Raw genomic sequence first — 14872 nt, 5'->3', positions numbered from 1 at the left:
GGGGTGAGCAGAGGAAGGTGAAGGGGCCTCTGGAAGGAAAGCCGGGAAAGCCAGGGGAGGCATCGTGGAAGGGGGGCTGCGTTTAAGAACGGGGGGAGGCGAGGAGTGAAGGAAGACGGCCGAGCCTCCTGGGGAAGTGGAGGAGGGAGGGAGGAAGAGAAAAGAAAGAAAGTTCGTTCTGGAGAAAGGAGGGAAGTTGGGTAAGACAGGAGAGGAAGCATTGTTAGACCCTGGGAAATGAAATCTGGGGAAAGAGGGGGTTGAAAGGCACGGAGAAAGGAAGGGAGGGAGGGAAGAGATAGATCAGAGAGAGAGAGAGAGAGAGAGAGAGAGAGAGAGAGAGAGAGAGAGAGTGTAGGGCTCCTCTGCTCCCCTCGCCCCATGCCCAGCTAACGCCTCCTGCGGCTGCTTCTCCTCTTCCCTGAACTCCCAGCTGCTGCGAAGAATGGAGGAGGAGGCCTCCGCCCCGTCGGGGCCCCGCTCGGCGGTGGAAAAGCTGTCGGAGGCGGTGGGCCAGCGCACGAAAGCACTAAGTAGCGCCCTGCAGGAGGCCAACCGCCAGCGGCGCCTCCTGCTGGTCATCGTGTGCGTGGCGCTGCTGCTGGACAACATGCTGTACATGGTGATCGTGCCCATCGTCCCGGACTTCGTGGCCGCCCTCAACGTCGCCGAGGAACGCCTGCAGGGGGCGCAGCAGCAGCAGCAGGCGCCCGCCCCTGCCACCGCCGCCTCCAACAACTCCACGACTGGTGGTGGCCTGGGCTGGTCCCTCAACAGCAGCCGGCCCATGCTGAGGCCTCGCTACCCGGCCGACAGCGACGACATCCGGATCGGGGTGCTGTTCGCCTCCAAGGCCATCTTGCAGCTGCTGGTCAACCCGCTGAGCGGCACGTTCATCGACCGCGTGGGCTACGCCATCCCGCTGCTCATCGGCCTGGGCGTCATGTTCCTGTCCACCATCATCTTCGCCTTCGCCGAGAACTACGGCACCCTGTTCGCGGCGCGCAGCCTGCAGGGCCTGGGCTCGGCGTTCGCCGACACGTCGGGGATCGCGCTAATCGCCGACAAGTACACGGAAGAGTCGGAGCGCAACCGCGCGCTGGGCATCGCGCTCGCCTTCATCTCCTTCGGCAGCCTGGTGGCGCCCCCTTTCGGAGGCATCCTGTACTACTTCGCGGGCAAGAGGGTGCCCTTCCTGGTACTGGCCTTCATCTCGCTCCTGGACGGCCTGCTCCTCCTGTTGGCCATCAAGCCTTTCAGCGACAGGTCTCGGGACAACATGCCCGTGGGCACCCCCATCTACAAGCTCATGATAGACCCCTACATCGTTGTGGTAGCCGGGGCCCTCACCACGTGCAACATCCCCTTGGCTTTCCTGGAGCCCACCATCTCCAACTGGATGAAGAAGACCATGGACGCCAACGAGTGGGAGATGGGCCTCACCTGGCTGCCGGCCTTCATCCCCCACGTGCTGGGCGTCTATATCACCGTCAAGCTGGCAGACAAGTACCCCCACCTCCAGTGGTTCTATGGGGCGCTGGGCCTGGCCACCATAGGGGCCTCCTCCTGCATGGTGCCCGCCTGCCGGAACTTCTGGCAGCTCACCATCCCTTTGTGTGGCATCTGCTTTGGCATTGCCCTGGTGGACACCGCCCTGCTTCCCACCCTCGCCTTCCTGGTTGACGTCCGCTACGTGTCGGTCTATGGCAGCGTCTATGCCATCGCCGACATCTCCTACTCGGTGGCATACGCCCTGGGGCCTATTGTGGCCGGGGAGATCGTCCACTCCTTTGGCTTCGTGCAACTCAACCTGGGCATGGGCCTGGCCAACGTGCTTTACGCCCCCATCCTCCTGGCCCTCAAAAACATTTGCCAGATGAAGCCCTCGCACTCGGAGAGGAACATTCTCCTGGAGGAGGGGCCCAAGGGACTCTACGACACTATCAAAATGGAAGAACGCAAAGGCAAGGGCAAACACCTCCACCCGGTAGGGGGCGCTGAAGAGAATAGCGTAGACTCTTTCCATAGAGACTTCAGAGGGGCGTCTGAAGAGGACTGTTCAGACTATGACTATACTTAGAGGGTGGGCGGAGTACCCCAAGAGGGAGTTATGGAGAGCATCTTGGCTGTTATGCCCCAATGTGCCAATATACTATTTTAACCTTTGTCTTGATGTGATGGCTTTCTTCTTCTTCTTCTTCTTCTTCTTCTTCTTCTTCTTCTTCTTCTTCTTCTTCTTCTTCTTCTTCTTCTTCTTCTTCTTCTTCTCCTCCTCCTCCTCCTCCTCCTCCTCCTCCCCCTCTCAAAGGTATTACCTTAAACACCCTGTCAAGATGAAAGCTCCGGATAACTATCCTAACATGAACGGTTCATTTGTAGAGATCTGTGATGGTCCTTTCCCATTAAAAGAAGGGAGGGCGCACACGTCCAAAACTCCCTGACAAAAGCCTGTTGTGCCAAGAGGTTTTTCTCGCAATGTTTGTGTGTGACTTTCGGCTGGTTCACACATGCATGTACATCACTAAGTTTGCCACATACACGGGGGTAATGCTGTCCCTTGGAAGCGTTTGACACAAATACACGGGTTTTCTTTTTCCTTTTTCCCCCCTACACTTGACTGCGGCACACTTGATGACTTGAATGTGTGAACTGACTCCGCTGAGAAAGCGTTGTGTTTTTTGAGGTGGTCTGAAAATTATGTCTGTGTGGTGTTGGGCTTGTGAGGGTCTGCTCCTCCTTTGTGAATCATCCCCTGGATTTTGTAGCTCGAGGGAGACAGGTGCCAATCACCCTGTCCTGCATAAATTCTCACAGAAACACCTTACAACACCTCTGAAGTATCTTCTTAAAATTGTAAGGGAGAAAAAAGTAAGTTGCAAAATGCACACCCGGGGTCTCAATAAATATTGTACATTTTTATAAATATATATAGGTACCTATGTGGAAACTATCGGTTTCATATTTAATGCCAGCAATGGAAATCACGTCGTATTATTTCTCCTCTCAGTGAGGGGGATATAAATCTGTAACCATTTATTTATTTTTCTGTTGTGCTGCTACTCTGATAAATGCAATATACCGTACCATGTTTTAGTGTGAAAGTGCTACACTGGTTGTGCTGGCTGAATAAATGGCGTTCAGGGGAACCGTACGTCTTGGCTTCGTTGTTTGTTTGTGTAAGGGCACGGTGTGCAGTCCTAAGCACCCTTATTGAGCAAATTCCATTGAATTCGGTGGAACTTCTAACAATATTGCACTTGACTGTCAGATGGGTCCATATAGGAGCTTTAACTCCTGACTTCAACAGTAAAGTTATAGGAGTCATTCTGGAAATAGGACTTCCGTCCCTCGCAAGAAATCCATATAATATATTCCTGCCACCTACCCAAATATTATAGAAAAAAGACGAAGGCAGGCTGGCGAGATCCAATCAAAGGAAAGCACTTTATTTTTTTAAAAAAAGCCAGTGTCGTTAATGTACACCTATGTGCTTAAGGCTACAATCCATTACCCACTTTTCTAAGAGTAAGCCCAACTGAAATCAGCTGGGGACTTCTGAGTAGACGTGCATAGGATTGCACTGCCAGACTGGCCCGTGGAACTCAATGAGACGTCCTTCCCTCTCTTGCCCACGGTTTCTCACAAATTAGTTGCTCTGAGCTCGAGAGGACTTGCCTCCCGGTGAAGGCATGCGTAGGATCACAGCCTTAGCAATGGTTAACTGAAGATTTGGAATCAATTGAATTTTCAAAACTGCGTGCTCCAGCTGGCGCACCGCTCTCTCACAAGTATTTATACAAAGTAAAAGTATATTGAAAAGTTTTGTGAGCGACAGCAGGGATCGGAAAGGTTTTGGTGATGGGTCTGAATCAGGAGAGAGAGAGTGCTATTGCGCGCCTCTCGTTTATTTCGATGGGGCTTGCGGAGGATAACTTCCCAGTGGATCCTGAGATTAAGCGTGCAACGATTGTGTTTCTTTTTAAGGAGTAAGTGTGGCTTACTTCCGAGTAAGCAGGGTCGAGTGTACCTCCTAAGGAAGAAAGTCCACTGGATCAACCAAGCGGCACTTAGGATCCCGCTGCGCATCTCCTTCCAATCTTGTGCAAGGGTAATTTAGGATGCTTAAGACCGCGGTCCTAAAGTTACTTCCTCGGAGTAAAGTCTCAATACATTTACTGGCGCTCACTTCCCAACAAATGGATTACGGAGAAGGATTAGAGCAGCTGTTTTTCATGTAGAAGGTCCCAGGTGATCTCTAGGTCGGAGTGGGAGAGGCTTCTGCCTGAAACCCTGGCTAGCCACTGCCGGTCAACGTATGCAATAGAATCATAAAATTGTAGAGCTGGAAGGGACCACTAGGATCATCTAGTCCAACGCCCTGCAAGGCAAGAATCTATCGGCCAACTCGGGACTCGAACTCACGACCCTGAGATTAAGAGTCTTATGCTCTACCAGCTGAGCTCTACCTAGACCTACAGAAGGACACCCACCTTGTTCATGGCTTCTCCCCACCCCGCTTGGATCCGGCAGACTAGTTGTTAATCCTCTCCCCCACCGTCCCACCCACGTTTGCATTTCCCAGTATTCACGTGCGCGCGGGACTGGGTCCCCTTAATTCACTCGGGGTCGTCAGCTAGAGGAAAAAGGACCAAACGAGCTCGCGACCCAAGAGATCGGTTGAGGGCGTTGGTGGACAGCTTTCAGGAAAGTCAATACAATTGTCATCATAATTGAAGAAAGAAAGAAAGAAAGAAAGAAAGAAAGAAAGAAAGAAAGAAAGAAAGAAAGAAAGAAAGAAAGAAAGAAAGAAAGAAAGAAAGAAAGAAAGAAAGAAAGAAAGAAAGAAAGAAAGAAAGAAAGAAAGAAAGAAAGAAAGAAAGAAAGAAAGAAAGAAAGAAAGAAAGAAAGAAAGAGGGGGAGAGATCGCACAACTCTCCTGCAGACAAGCAATGAGAAGGAGGTTGGTTGGAGCGCTGTTCAGCTCCAGATCAGCCTCTGTCAAGCTGGGGAAACCGGAGGTAGCGCTGAGCTGATGAATAAGCGATTAGACTGTGGCATCTCCTTTCTCCCCTTGCTTCTGCGTGGTGCTATTTCGCGCCGGGTGTGCAGGAGCATCACAAGAACTTCGCTGGGTCTTTCCCGTCCCCCAAATTGGTCACGCTGATATGGGCAGCCTAAACGCAAAACCTACCTGTACAACAGGTCTTCAGTGGCGGACTGACTCTGAACGTGAAGATTATTACACTCGGTGACCCCAGCCAAGGGCACTTCATCTCTGCTTGCCCTCTCTCCACGAATACCTCCCCACCAATTCATTTATTAGTCCCTCCCTATCATTCTCAGGGCAACACAACATTCGGATCTTAAAGACGCCTGCTTGGGGGGGGGGGAATCCACCCGATTAGAATTACTGAGGTCAGTTCGCCCCCGCCCCCATTAAAATATTTGAAGGGGCTGGGCCCCCACAAAACTGATGAGCATCGCCATTCAAATAGTGTCCGTGCACCTGCCGTATGATCTATTATGCGGGGCGCCCCCCCAGCCAATATTTTATTCAAGTTGGCACCCCCGTAAGAGAGTATAATATCGCAGCCTTAGGTCCCTTTTCCAGGGTTAATGGGGAGGGCACACCTTTGTATCTGCAGCTCAGGGGGCGGGGAAAACAGCGAAGAGGTAGGATCTGACCTCCTACATTCACATCCAAGGGTTCATTTCGTGCCAGAACCCCGGGGAACCGAATATTTCGTTTCCCCCGGGAGCCCCGGTTCTTTCTCTTGCCACGCGCCCCCTTCTCTTCCCAACCCACCCTCGGAGCTCTCCAGCTGTGGTTCAATACGATTCAATCATTTCCTCGCAGACACACAAGTTGGGTATTTTCTCCGCAGCTCCAGTTGAAAAACCATCTGATTCCGACGCACGAGAAGGGCCCTGTCGAGCTGTTGGGGGTGTCTAAGGAGCGTTTTGGAAATGCATTTCCAGCCACACTTGACAAAGGAGCTCGTGGCGGGGGGTTGTTGGCTTTCGATTATGCAGCCAAAAGAGCTAGCTGCTAGAGGAAGGTGGGGGGGGGAGAGAGAGAGAGAGGAAAAGAAAACTGACGCCACTTTAAGAGGGTGGTGGTTTTTATTGGGGAGGAAATAAAGAAACCCAACAACGAATTTTCCTCTCCAGCTCGCTCGTTTGTCACCTAAGCGCAAGGAAAGATTCCTTCTAAACCCGTTGAATGTTATTAATACTTTAAAGGCTGAGAGCCGATTCGCGCTTACTCGCGAGGAGGCCCCTCTGAATTTAGACAGCCAGCCAATAGGAGTGGGATGCACAGGATAGAGAGTCGCTAAATCAAATTCACACCGTGCTTTTCACATTGCTCGTGAAAAAGATCTCAGATTACACGTTGTTGGGGTAGGCCGCTTGGATCCCGGGGTTGCTAAAGGGCGGCTTTCTTATCTTGATCGTTGCTTGATCATTCTGAGATCCGTTTTAGGGGGGGGGACATTAGCCCCACGCTTACAAAAAGGAGGCGGTGAATCTGGATATGGGACTGAACTGGGGGGGGGGGGGCGAGGGCGGGAGCAGGCACATTAGCAAAATCATCGCTAACACTTCCCCCACGGAGAAATAAGTGGTACAAGTCTTTGCGTGCCTCTTCATAAATAATCCCCATCGAGTTCAGTAGGATTTACTCTCAGGAAAGTGCAGATAGGATCGCAGCCCTAGGGCTGCAACTTCTGCTTCAGAAGAGTAACGTGCTGCGAGATCACCTGCGCCTTATGTGCACGTTTAATCGGAGCGAAGATTCACCGGGCTGGGTTGAATAGGACTTGCTCCCAAGTAGGTACGAGAGGATTGCGCTGTTGGGTTTTAGAGAGAGAAGCGGGCACTTAACTGGTGCCATGATTGTTGCAACGTCGCAACGAATGTCCAAGACATTTTTTTTAAATTGCAATTTTGTCCCACCTTTCTTCCAAGCAGCTCAAGGCAGCATACAATAGTCTCCCTCGCAACGCTGTGAGGCAGGTTAGGCTGAGAGATTCAATCCTTCCAGATTCTCGGAGTCTTTTGCAACCTCTCCGCCCCAGAACTTGCATCCTACAATAGGGGATTCAAAGAGATGTCTTTCTTTGTCTCCTTGGAACAGCGAGGGACATTCTGTGTTTTCCCCTCGGCTGTGAGGTTCAGTGAAGAAGAGCGCTGGACTTGGAATATCTTTGCCACAAACTTTGAGCAAGTCTCCTACCGGTAGCTCAATTTGAGAAAGGGAAATATTCTTGACATATCACAGTTGGGTAGGCGAGTTTGAACCCAGAAAGCGACAGGAAACATCTTCGCCAACAAAGAGTGTTACATGAATCACACCAGTTATTATAAGGCTCGGTTATATTTAAGGAAGCAATTATCTCTGAAATTTAAGTCTGGAGGCGGGGAACGGAGAGGGGCGAGGTTACGTGCCTATCGAAATCCACTACAATCTCCATTCTGGGATTACTCAAGAGCAGGGCACGTTTAAGTTACCGCTGTGGTTTGGAGGAGGGATGCTAAGAATTCGCACTCAAGATACCTCCAGCCCCTTGGATGGGAGCCCTAGGAGTGAAGCACCTATGGCCCCCCTTTCAAATGTGTAGACGCGCCCTAACTTTGCCCAGAAAGCGCCCCTTTCCCCCACGCTGCCTGACGCAGCGCTCTGTGTAGTTCGGCAGCCGAGCTTGCTTTTCACACAAGCACTTGGTCCAACCAGAGAGCGCCTTCCTTGGCCTATTGCAGTGGTCTTTTTCCTGACCCACCGCCACCGCTCATATCAAGAAGAAGCAGCCTGCCTTTTATCCACAAGCAGCGACCCTCTTCCACCTGAGAGAGGTAAACATTTTCGGTGAGCTTCTGTTGCTCGTCGGGTTCCCTAGTTTGGACCGCCTCCTCGCCCATCCCAGGCTGCGCGAATAGGAAGGGCGAAGGGGAGGAGTTTCCACACCCAGCGGCGGGGAGCGAGGTGGGTCGCGTGGAGAGGGGGTAGCCCTCCGAGCACTCGCGCGCGTGGCCACAAGGCTCGCCAAAGCGCAGCAGGCGGCGCAGAGGTACCATGGACAGTTCCGCTGGAGGCTGCTGAGCAGCTCCTTCCTCCTTCCAGCTGCCCAAAGCCCGAGACTTCTTCGCTTGCAGGCTCTTGCTCATCAGCCCCGGTCCTAGGGAGAAACTTTGCCTCGCCGCGATCGGTACAGCAGAGCCAGGTAAGGAGAGGTGCCGCTGCGCGTTTCCAAACTCATGGCCTCAAAGGACGCGCCCTGCGAACCCGTGTCTGGCGCCTGAGTCACATTGAAAAGCAAGGAATCGGTGGTCGCCAGGAAAAGGGGCTTCTTTGCAAACAAAACAAACAAACACGGTAGAACTTTCTGCCTCCCTCCTCTAGTCTAGGAGGGAATATTTTTCTTTTAAAAGTCAACGAACGCCCGTTTCCTTGCTGATCTGCGCGCTCTTTGGTTTCAATGGGACTCTGTCTGCTCAAAATCTCCATATTTTAAGTGGTTGGCGGATCCGGCTCTGTGTTACTAACTAGTGTCGCGTGGTGGTGTTGGTGGGGAGCATCTTACTAACCTCGCTCCAGTCCGCCATTCCCTTTCTCAACTTCGGGGAAGGGGAGGAGTGTAAGGACTGTATTTTACGCTAGCGCTGTCTTTGCGAACTGCGCCGAAATCATCTGACCTGGAACCTTACCCTCCCAGTTTCAATAATTCTTCCCGGCTAGGGCTTCCCAAGGAGTGAGGCCCATTGAACTCAGTGGGGCTTACTCCCGAGTAAACGTGCCGAGCCTCCTGCTGGAAATCATCCTCAGGCCCATCTATCGTGATGCTGAACTACTAGAGTGGAGAGGAACGCGATCCTCAAAGACCATCGAGGCTGCAGCCCCCTAAATGTTTAATCCGGAGCAGTGGCCCTGAAAAGAACGGGAGCAAGTAGCTTTGGGGGTTGACATCGCAGCAGCCCAGTTGTTTTCGAAAGCTGCAATAACCTGTTGCATCTGCACCACCCCTTCACAAGGCGCCCTTGGCTGGGGACAGACTTTCACAGGAACGATTAAATCCTTCCTCTCTCGCATCGTTTTCTCTTAAGCTTCCTACTTCTCATCAGCCTCTGGTTTTAATTTAGGACTTGGTCGCTTAGTGGTAGTATGTCTAGGTGGACTTGAATTCAAGACTCTGATCTCCCGAGAGAGGAAGAGCATGCAGATATCTAGCTTTATAGATGGGCATTTTTCTTGGTCCCTTTGACGTTGCTTGGGAGCCTGCCCCATTCCTCCCAACACCTCGTCCCCTGGCGTCCCCCACAGTCACCCCCATGTCTGTAATGCAAAACGCTCTTCTCTTTATGCGGGATTTCTCAGCATGCGCTTCCAAAGTCAAGAGCAGTGCTTCCCAAACCTGGGTCTCCAGCGGTTTTTGGACTACAAGTCCCATCAGTCCTTGCTGGGGGACCAGCGGACAGGGATGATGGGAGTTGTAGTCCAAAAAACGCTGGAGACTCAATTTTGGGAAACCCCTTGTCTAGAACAAAGGCATCTCGTCCTCATTCTCTTCTACCTCCCGCCATCCTGGTGAAAATGGATATCCAGCGGGTGTAAATCAATAGCTGTTGGCAATTCATCTTCTATTCCTCTCCTATATATGTTTCCTTCCTGGTGAAAAATGGATAGGCAGCAGCTGTAAATCAATGGATGCTCACAACTCCTCTCGCATCCCTCTGCTATATGTTTCCTTGAGTATAACCATCCTGACCATGTCTGCTCTGAAGTAAGCCCCCATTGAATTCAATGGAATTTACCCCCAGTTAAAAGTTGCATAGGATTGCCTTCAGAGCATATTGATCTAGACGCTCCCTTGCAATGAACAAACATCCACAGGGATGGGGAAAATATTGGCGCCTTCACAGCAAGTTTTCTCGCTGGGAAACTAGGTATGAAAATTGTGTACAGTTTAAAAGGCAGGGAAAATGTTTTCTAAGGTCTGTTTATCATTGCAGCACAATCGATCCAGGCTTTCTGCTGTCTTTTATTTTGTAAAGTTTATAGAATGAAAGAAAGAGAGATAGATTCCTTCCTTTTCAACAGGAGCTTACAGTTAAGCTCTGATAAGGGTTGTTGCAAGGCTTGGTTGTCAAGAGAAATGGATAAGGTATCAGGACATGGTGGCATGTTGTTGTTGTTTTAAAAAATAAATACTGGTAAATAGCACTACTCATACTGGTGTCACCACATATTGTCTAGGATGTACTGGTTGCTGCTTTCTAACTACCATATACCACATGTAGGGTCCTCTTGTCAATTCTGATGCACCTCTTGCAAATTACCATGCTTAGCTCAGTTGGCTGCAGCACGGTGCTAATAACACCAAGGTTGCAAGTTTGAACCCTATATGGGACAACTGCATATTCCTGCATTGTAAGGGGTTGGACTAGATGATCCTCAGGGTCCCGTCCAACTCTACAAATCTTTGATAATAACAATAACAATAATTTATTATTTATACCCTACCCAAGGGACCCAGGTGGCGCTGTGGTTAAACCACTGAGCCTAGGGCTTGCTGATCAGAAGGTCGGCGGTTCGAATCCCTGTGACGGGGTGAGCTCCTGTTGCTTGGTCCCAGCTCCTGCCAACCTAGCAGTTCGAAAGCATGTCAAAATGCAAGTAGATAAATAGGAACCGCTACAGCGGGAAGGTAAACGGCGTTTCCATGTGCTGCTCTGGTTTGCCAGAAGCGGCTTTGTCATGCTGGCCACATGACCTGGAAGCTATACGCCGGCTCCCTCGGCCAATAATGCGATATGAGCGCACAACCCCAGAGTCAGTCATGACTGGACCTAATGGTCAGGGGTCCCTTTACCTTTACCTTTACCCTACCCATCTGACTGGGTTTCTCCAGCCACTCTAGGCGGTTCCCAACAGAGTATTAAAAACACAATAAAACATAAAACGTTAAAAACTTCCCTAAAAAGGGTTGCCTTCAGATGTCTCCTAAAAGTCTGTTAGTTGTTTATTTCCTTGACATCTGGTGAGAGAGCGTTCCACAGGGTGGGCGCCACTACCAAGAAGGCCCTCTGATTCTATGTCATACTCCACAAAGACAGGCTTTAAGCTAGCTACAGGCCATGCTGTATCTAAATGTAACTGGAAGCCACTCTCTAGTACCAAGTTTTGTTTTGTTTTGTTTTGGAGGAGGGGTGTTCATGATAAAAATGCCCTCTGCACATGCCAAAAGCAGCTACCACCCTGTTTAGTTTTCCTGAACTTGAACCAGAAATGAGCTGGCCTCGGAGAGCTAGAGCTCAAATGAGGGGCTTTCTAGAGGCAAAGAATGTAAGGGGTTATGGGACTTGTGGTCCAAAAACAGCTGGAGACCCAGGTTTGGGAAGCACTGCTCTTGTCCTCATGCTTTTTAGTGAGTCAGATTGTTCAACCACCTAGCTAAGCGATGCCCCAAACTGACTGGCAATGGCTATCCACTGTTTTCAACAGGATTCTCTGCCAGCCCAACTTGAAAATGCCAGAGATTGAACCTAGAACCTTCTGCAGGCAAAACAGATGCCTTGCCACCGAGCTATGGGCCTGCATGGATGGGTCAGTTGGTTAGAGCCTGCTGCTGAGAATGCCAAGGTTGCAGGTTCAATCCCTGTATGGAACAGCTGCATATTCCTGCACTGCAGGGGTTTTTCCTAGATATTCCCCCGGGGTCCCTGCCAAGTCTGCAGTTCCATGATTCTTCACGTTACCTCTTGATGCAGCTTCTGAGAATGTCCATCGTATCACATGTGCAAGTACCAAAATCTACTTTTGGAACACACCTGGATTTTCCTACCTGTTTTGCTTTATTCTTAGTACTGGGGGAGAGAGTAAAGGACAAAGGGCACTTGGGAAACAAAGTGAGCTGGCTTAGGCATATAAGCAGACCAAATACAGATACAAAATACTTAATATGACCATTATATTCTGTCTTTGGCTGGAAGCAGATGACACTTGCAACTATCATGGAAGAGCTATTATCATTGCCTTTGATGTCTCCATGCACATTCTTTTGTCCCACTGGACAAACAAGGTTATAAAGCTCTACAAAAAGCTCGCAAACCCTATATATATCCAAGGCCCCATTCACAAATAAATAAATAAAAATAAATGCCTACCCCAGCTGCTGTCAGCTAAGAAGAATTAGTCTGACCTTCAAAGGTTTGCGGTTTTGGTAGCAAAATAGATGTCAGGAAGTATTAAAGCTGCTTATGCCTTAGTATTATCTTAATAAAATATAAATCATGCCACTTTCATTTAATTCTGTGCACCGAGCTGCAGTCCGCGTGATGTGCTAGTTAGAGCAGCCTTCTCCAATCAGATTCTTTGGACTACAACTCCCAGTCTGGCTGGGGCTGATGGGAGTCATAGTCTGAACCATCTGGAGGGCACCAGGTTGGCAAAGACTGAATCAGAATATTGGTTTAGCAGTCGAAAGAGTTGGTTGCAGAGCTCACTGGGTGACCCTGAGCCAGTCTCTCTCTCTCTCAGCCTAACCTACCTGACGGAGCTGTTGTGAAGATAAAAGGGAGGCATGAAGAACTATGTACCTAAACTTGAGCTGATGCTTCTTTTTAAATCTGACCTTCTTGGAAGACAGGCAGCATATAAATGTACTAAAGCAATCAGTAAAAATAAAGCACATTTTCTGAGATGACAACCAGTTTTGGTCTACCCTTCCCCATTGGAGCAACGTGTGAGTTCTGTAATTTGTTTTACAGACTGCATTTTTGTTATGGACTATGATAAACATGAATATGAATAAACCGAGCTATTTATCAGACATGACAGTGTGGTGATGATGCCAGTATTGCTCTGAAAAACAATGACTGCCTGTCTGCAGAATCTGCCTTTCTCCTCCTAAATGGAATGACATTTGACTATTCAGAAGTTAGTAAATTGTCCAGCTGTACAACACAGCAATTTTAATTTCATGGCCACCTGATCCCCAGCAGAGAGGGCTCCATCCCTTGCCAAAGTTGTGGAACAATGATGGGGAGCTTGTGCCCCTCCATGTTGTTGGTCCTTTTGGACCATTGGCCATGCCAGTTGGGGCTGATGGGAGTTGGAGTCAGACACCGTCTAGAGCAGTGTTTCCCAACCCTGAATCTCTGGCTGTTTTTGGACTACAACTCCCATCATCCCTAGCTAGCGAGACCAGTTGTCATGGATGATGGGAATTGTAGTCCGAAAACAGTTGAAGACCAAAGGTTGGGAAACACTGGTCTAGAGGAAGGGTGGGGAACCTGGCAACCCACAGACCAAACCCACTAGGCATCCCCATTTGGCCCATGAGGCTGTTTAAAGGAAGCTACACATGTCCACGGGGAAACCATTCTCATACATGTCAGGTGTGGGACAGGAAAGGGTGGCCTTCAGAGGAACCTCCAGGAGCTTAAAGTGGGCTTCCAATGGCTCCTTCATGCTGGAACAAGGTTTGTTCCCAAGTGGGCATCAGCTGGTGGGTGGTAGGAGCCTGTGTCACTCAAGGAGGTGGAAGAGGTTTGACTACAGAGCTTGAAAGGAGAGGTGCAAGAGGGACAGAACCGCACTCTGCACTGATGCTCTCAATCTACAATTTTGAAGTCGAAAGAACCAGTGCTGGGTTTTGGCCGATGGGCAGGGAAACCCACCTGTCAACCATGTGATATTATATTATATTATATTATATTAATTATATTATATTGTCAAAGTTGGCCCACAGGGTTGGGAGCAGGCCTTGTTCCAGCACAAAGGAACATTGGGAAGCAAAACAAATATTTCACACCCCATCCCTGTCTGAGCCAAGTCTCATCATTGAGCCCTTTGCAAGCAGTGCCTCCTAATCACCCTTCAGAATAGGGATCCTAACTCTGAGAGAGCGCAGGATCAACCCACACATTCAGCAGAGGTGTTGATAATTGCATGACCACATCTCATCACTTGGCAAGCTCGCCTTCTCTGATATGAGCTCTGTTAATGAAAGGCAGTTGCGGAGAACCGTTTTGCATATCCTGCCAAGCTGTCAAGCGATGATGGCCGCAGCTCTCAGTTAAGAAACATGTTTTCATGCAAATTGGCCTCTTGTTGCTCAACTGTGAACATTTTCTAGCCTGACATATTGTCTGAAGCATAGGGGGTGCCCAAATTGTTGCGGGAGAGGGAGAAAACACTTTTCCCATGGTGGGGCTCCAAGATTGCATTGATGGTTTATATGGATTGCCCAGGTCACATGGTTACTTCCCACATCAGCTGGAGATGTGATACTGGTCTGGATGCAGCCATGTGACCTGGGAAAGCTATGTGGTCCTCATTAGAAATGGAAAGTTCTACCAATGTGAGATGTGAAGAAAGTCCTTTCCCTGTGGTCCCCACACCACAGAGGCAGCCTGCTGTGAATGGGGTTGCTGTCTAAAGTTAATTACAGTGCTGCAGTTTCTCTAACTGGGCAACAGAAATGTACATTATTTAACCAGTTTATAATCTACTTTCCAAGAATACGCTTCACAAAGCAGCTTACACATAGATATAAAAAATAGAATCACAAAGCAAGATAAAACATACACCCCACACACTTTGCACCGTCTTTTTAAATGGTTATCTGTAGAAACTTCTTATTGAAATTTTTTGTGTGTCTTTGCATTTTTGTACGTATTTGTTTTCAGGCATCTAACCTACACTATATTTTGTATGAACATCCAGTTCCTATTACGCAAATGTGCATCTCGTATTTTTTTAAAACTCAACAACAAAATGCCAGTTAGTAAGTCTCATAAACTTGTGGTTTATTTTAAAGGTGACTTTCAAAATAACCCCACCCTGCCCCCACTAATGAACCTTATTTCCATT

At 49.3% G+C, this 14872-nt stretch overlaps 1 protein-coding gene across 1 annotated transcript; it reads left to right on the top strand.

Annotated features, from left to right (window-relative positions):
* The first annotated feature begins 445 nt into the window (after positions 1–445).
* SLC18A3 (solute carrier family 18 member A3) lies at positions 446–2080 on the top strand. Its single transcript, XM_035138347.2, has one exon. The coding sequence runs from the start codon at positions 446–448 to the stop codon at positions 2078–2080; it is 1635 nt and encodes a 544-aa protein (XP_034994238.2).
* The last annotated feature ends 12792 nt before the right edge of the window (positions 2081–14872 follow it).

This window comes from Zootoca vivipara, chromosome 5, assembly GCF_963506605.1.
Source record: "Zootoca vivipara chromosome 5, rZooViv1.1, whole genome shotgun sequence".
NCBI lineage: Eukaryota > Metazoa > Chordata > Lepidosauria > Squamata > Lacertidae > Zootoca > Zootoca vivipara.
Note: the sequence above shows the minus strand (reverse complement) of the source record. Positions and strands in the feature narration are given on the sequence as shown.

What these genes read in the sequence shown, in the direction of transcription:
- SLC18A3 (XM_035138347.2), top strand. Translation starts at nt 446, where the DNA reads ATGGAGGAGGAGGCCTCCGCCCCGTCGGGGCCCCGCTCGGCGGTGGAA.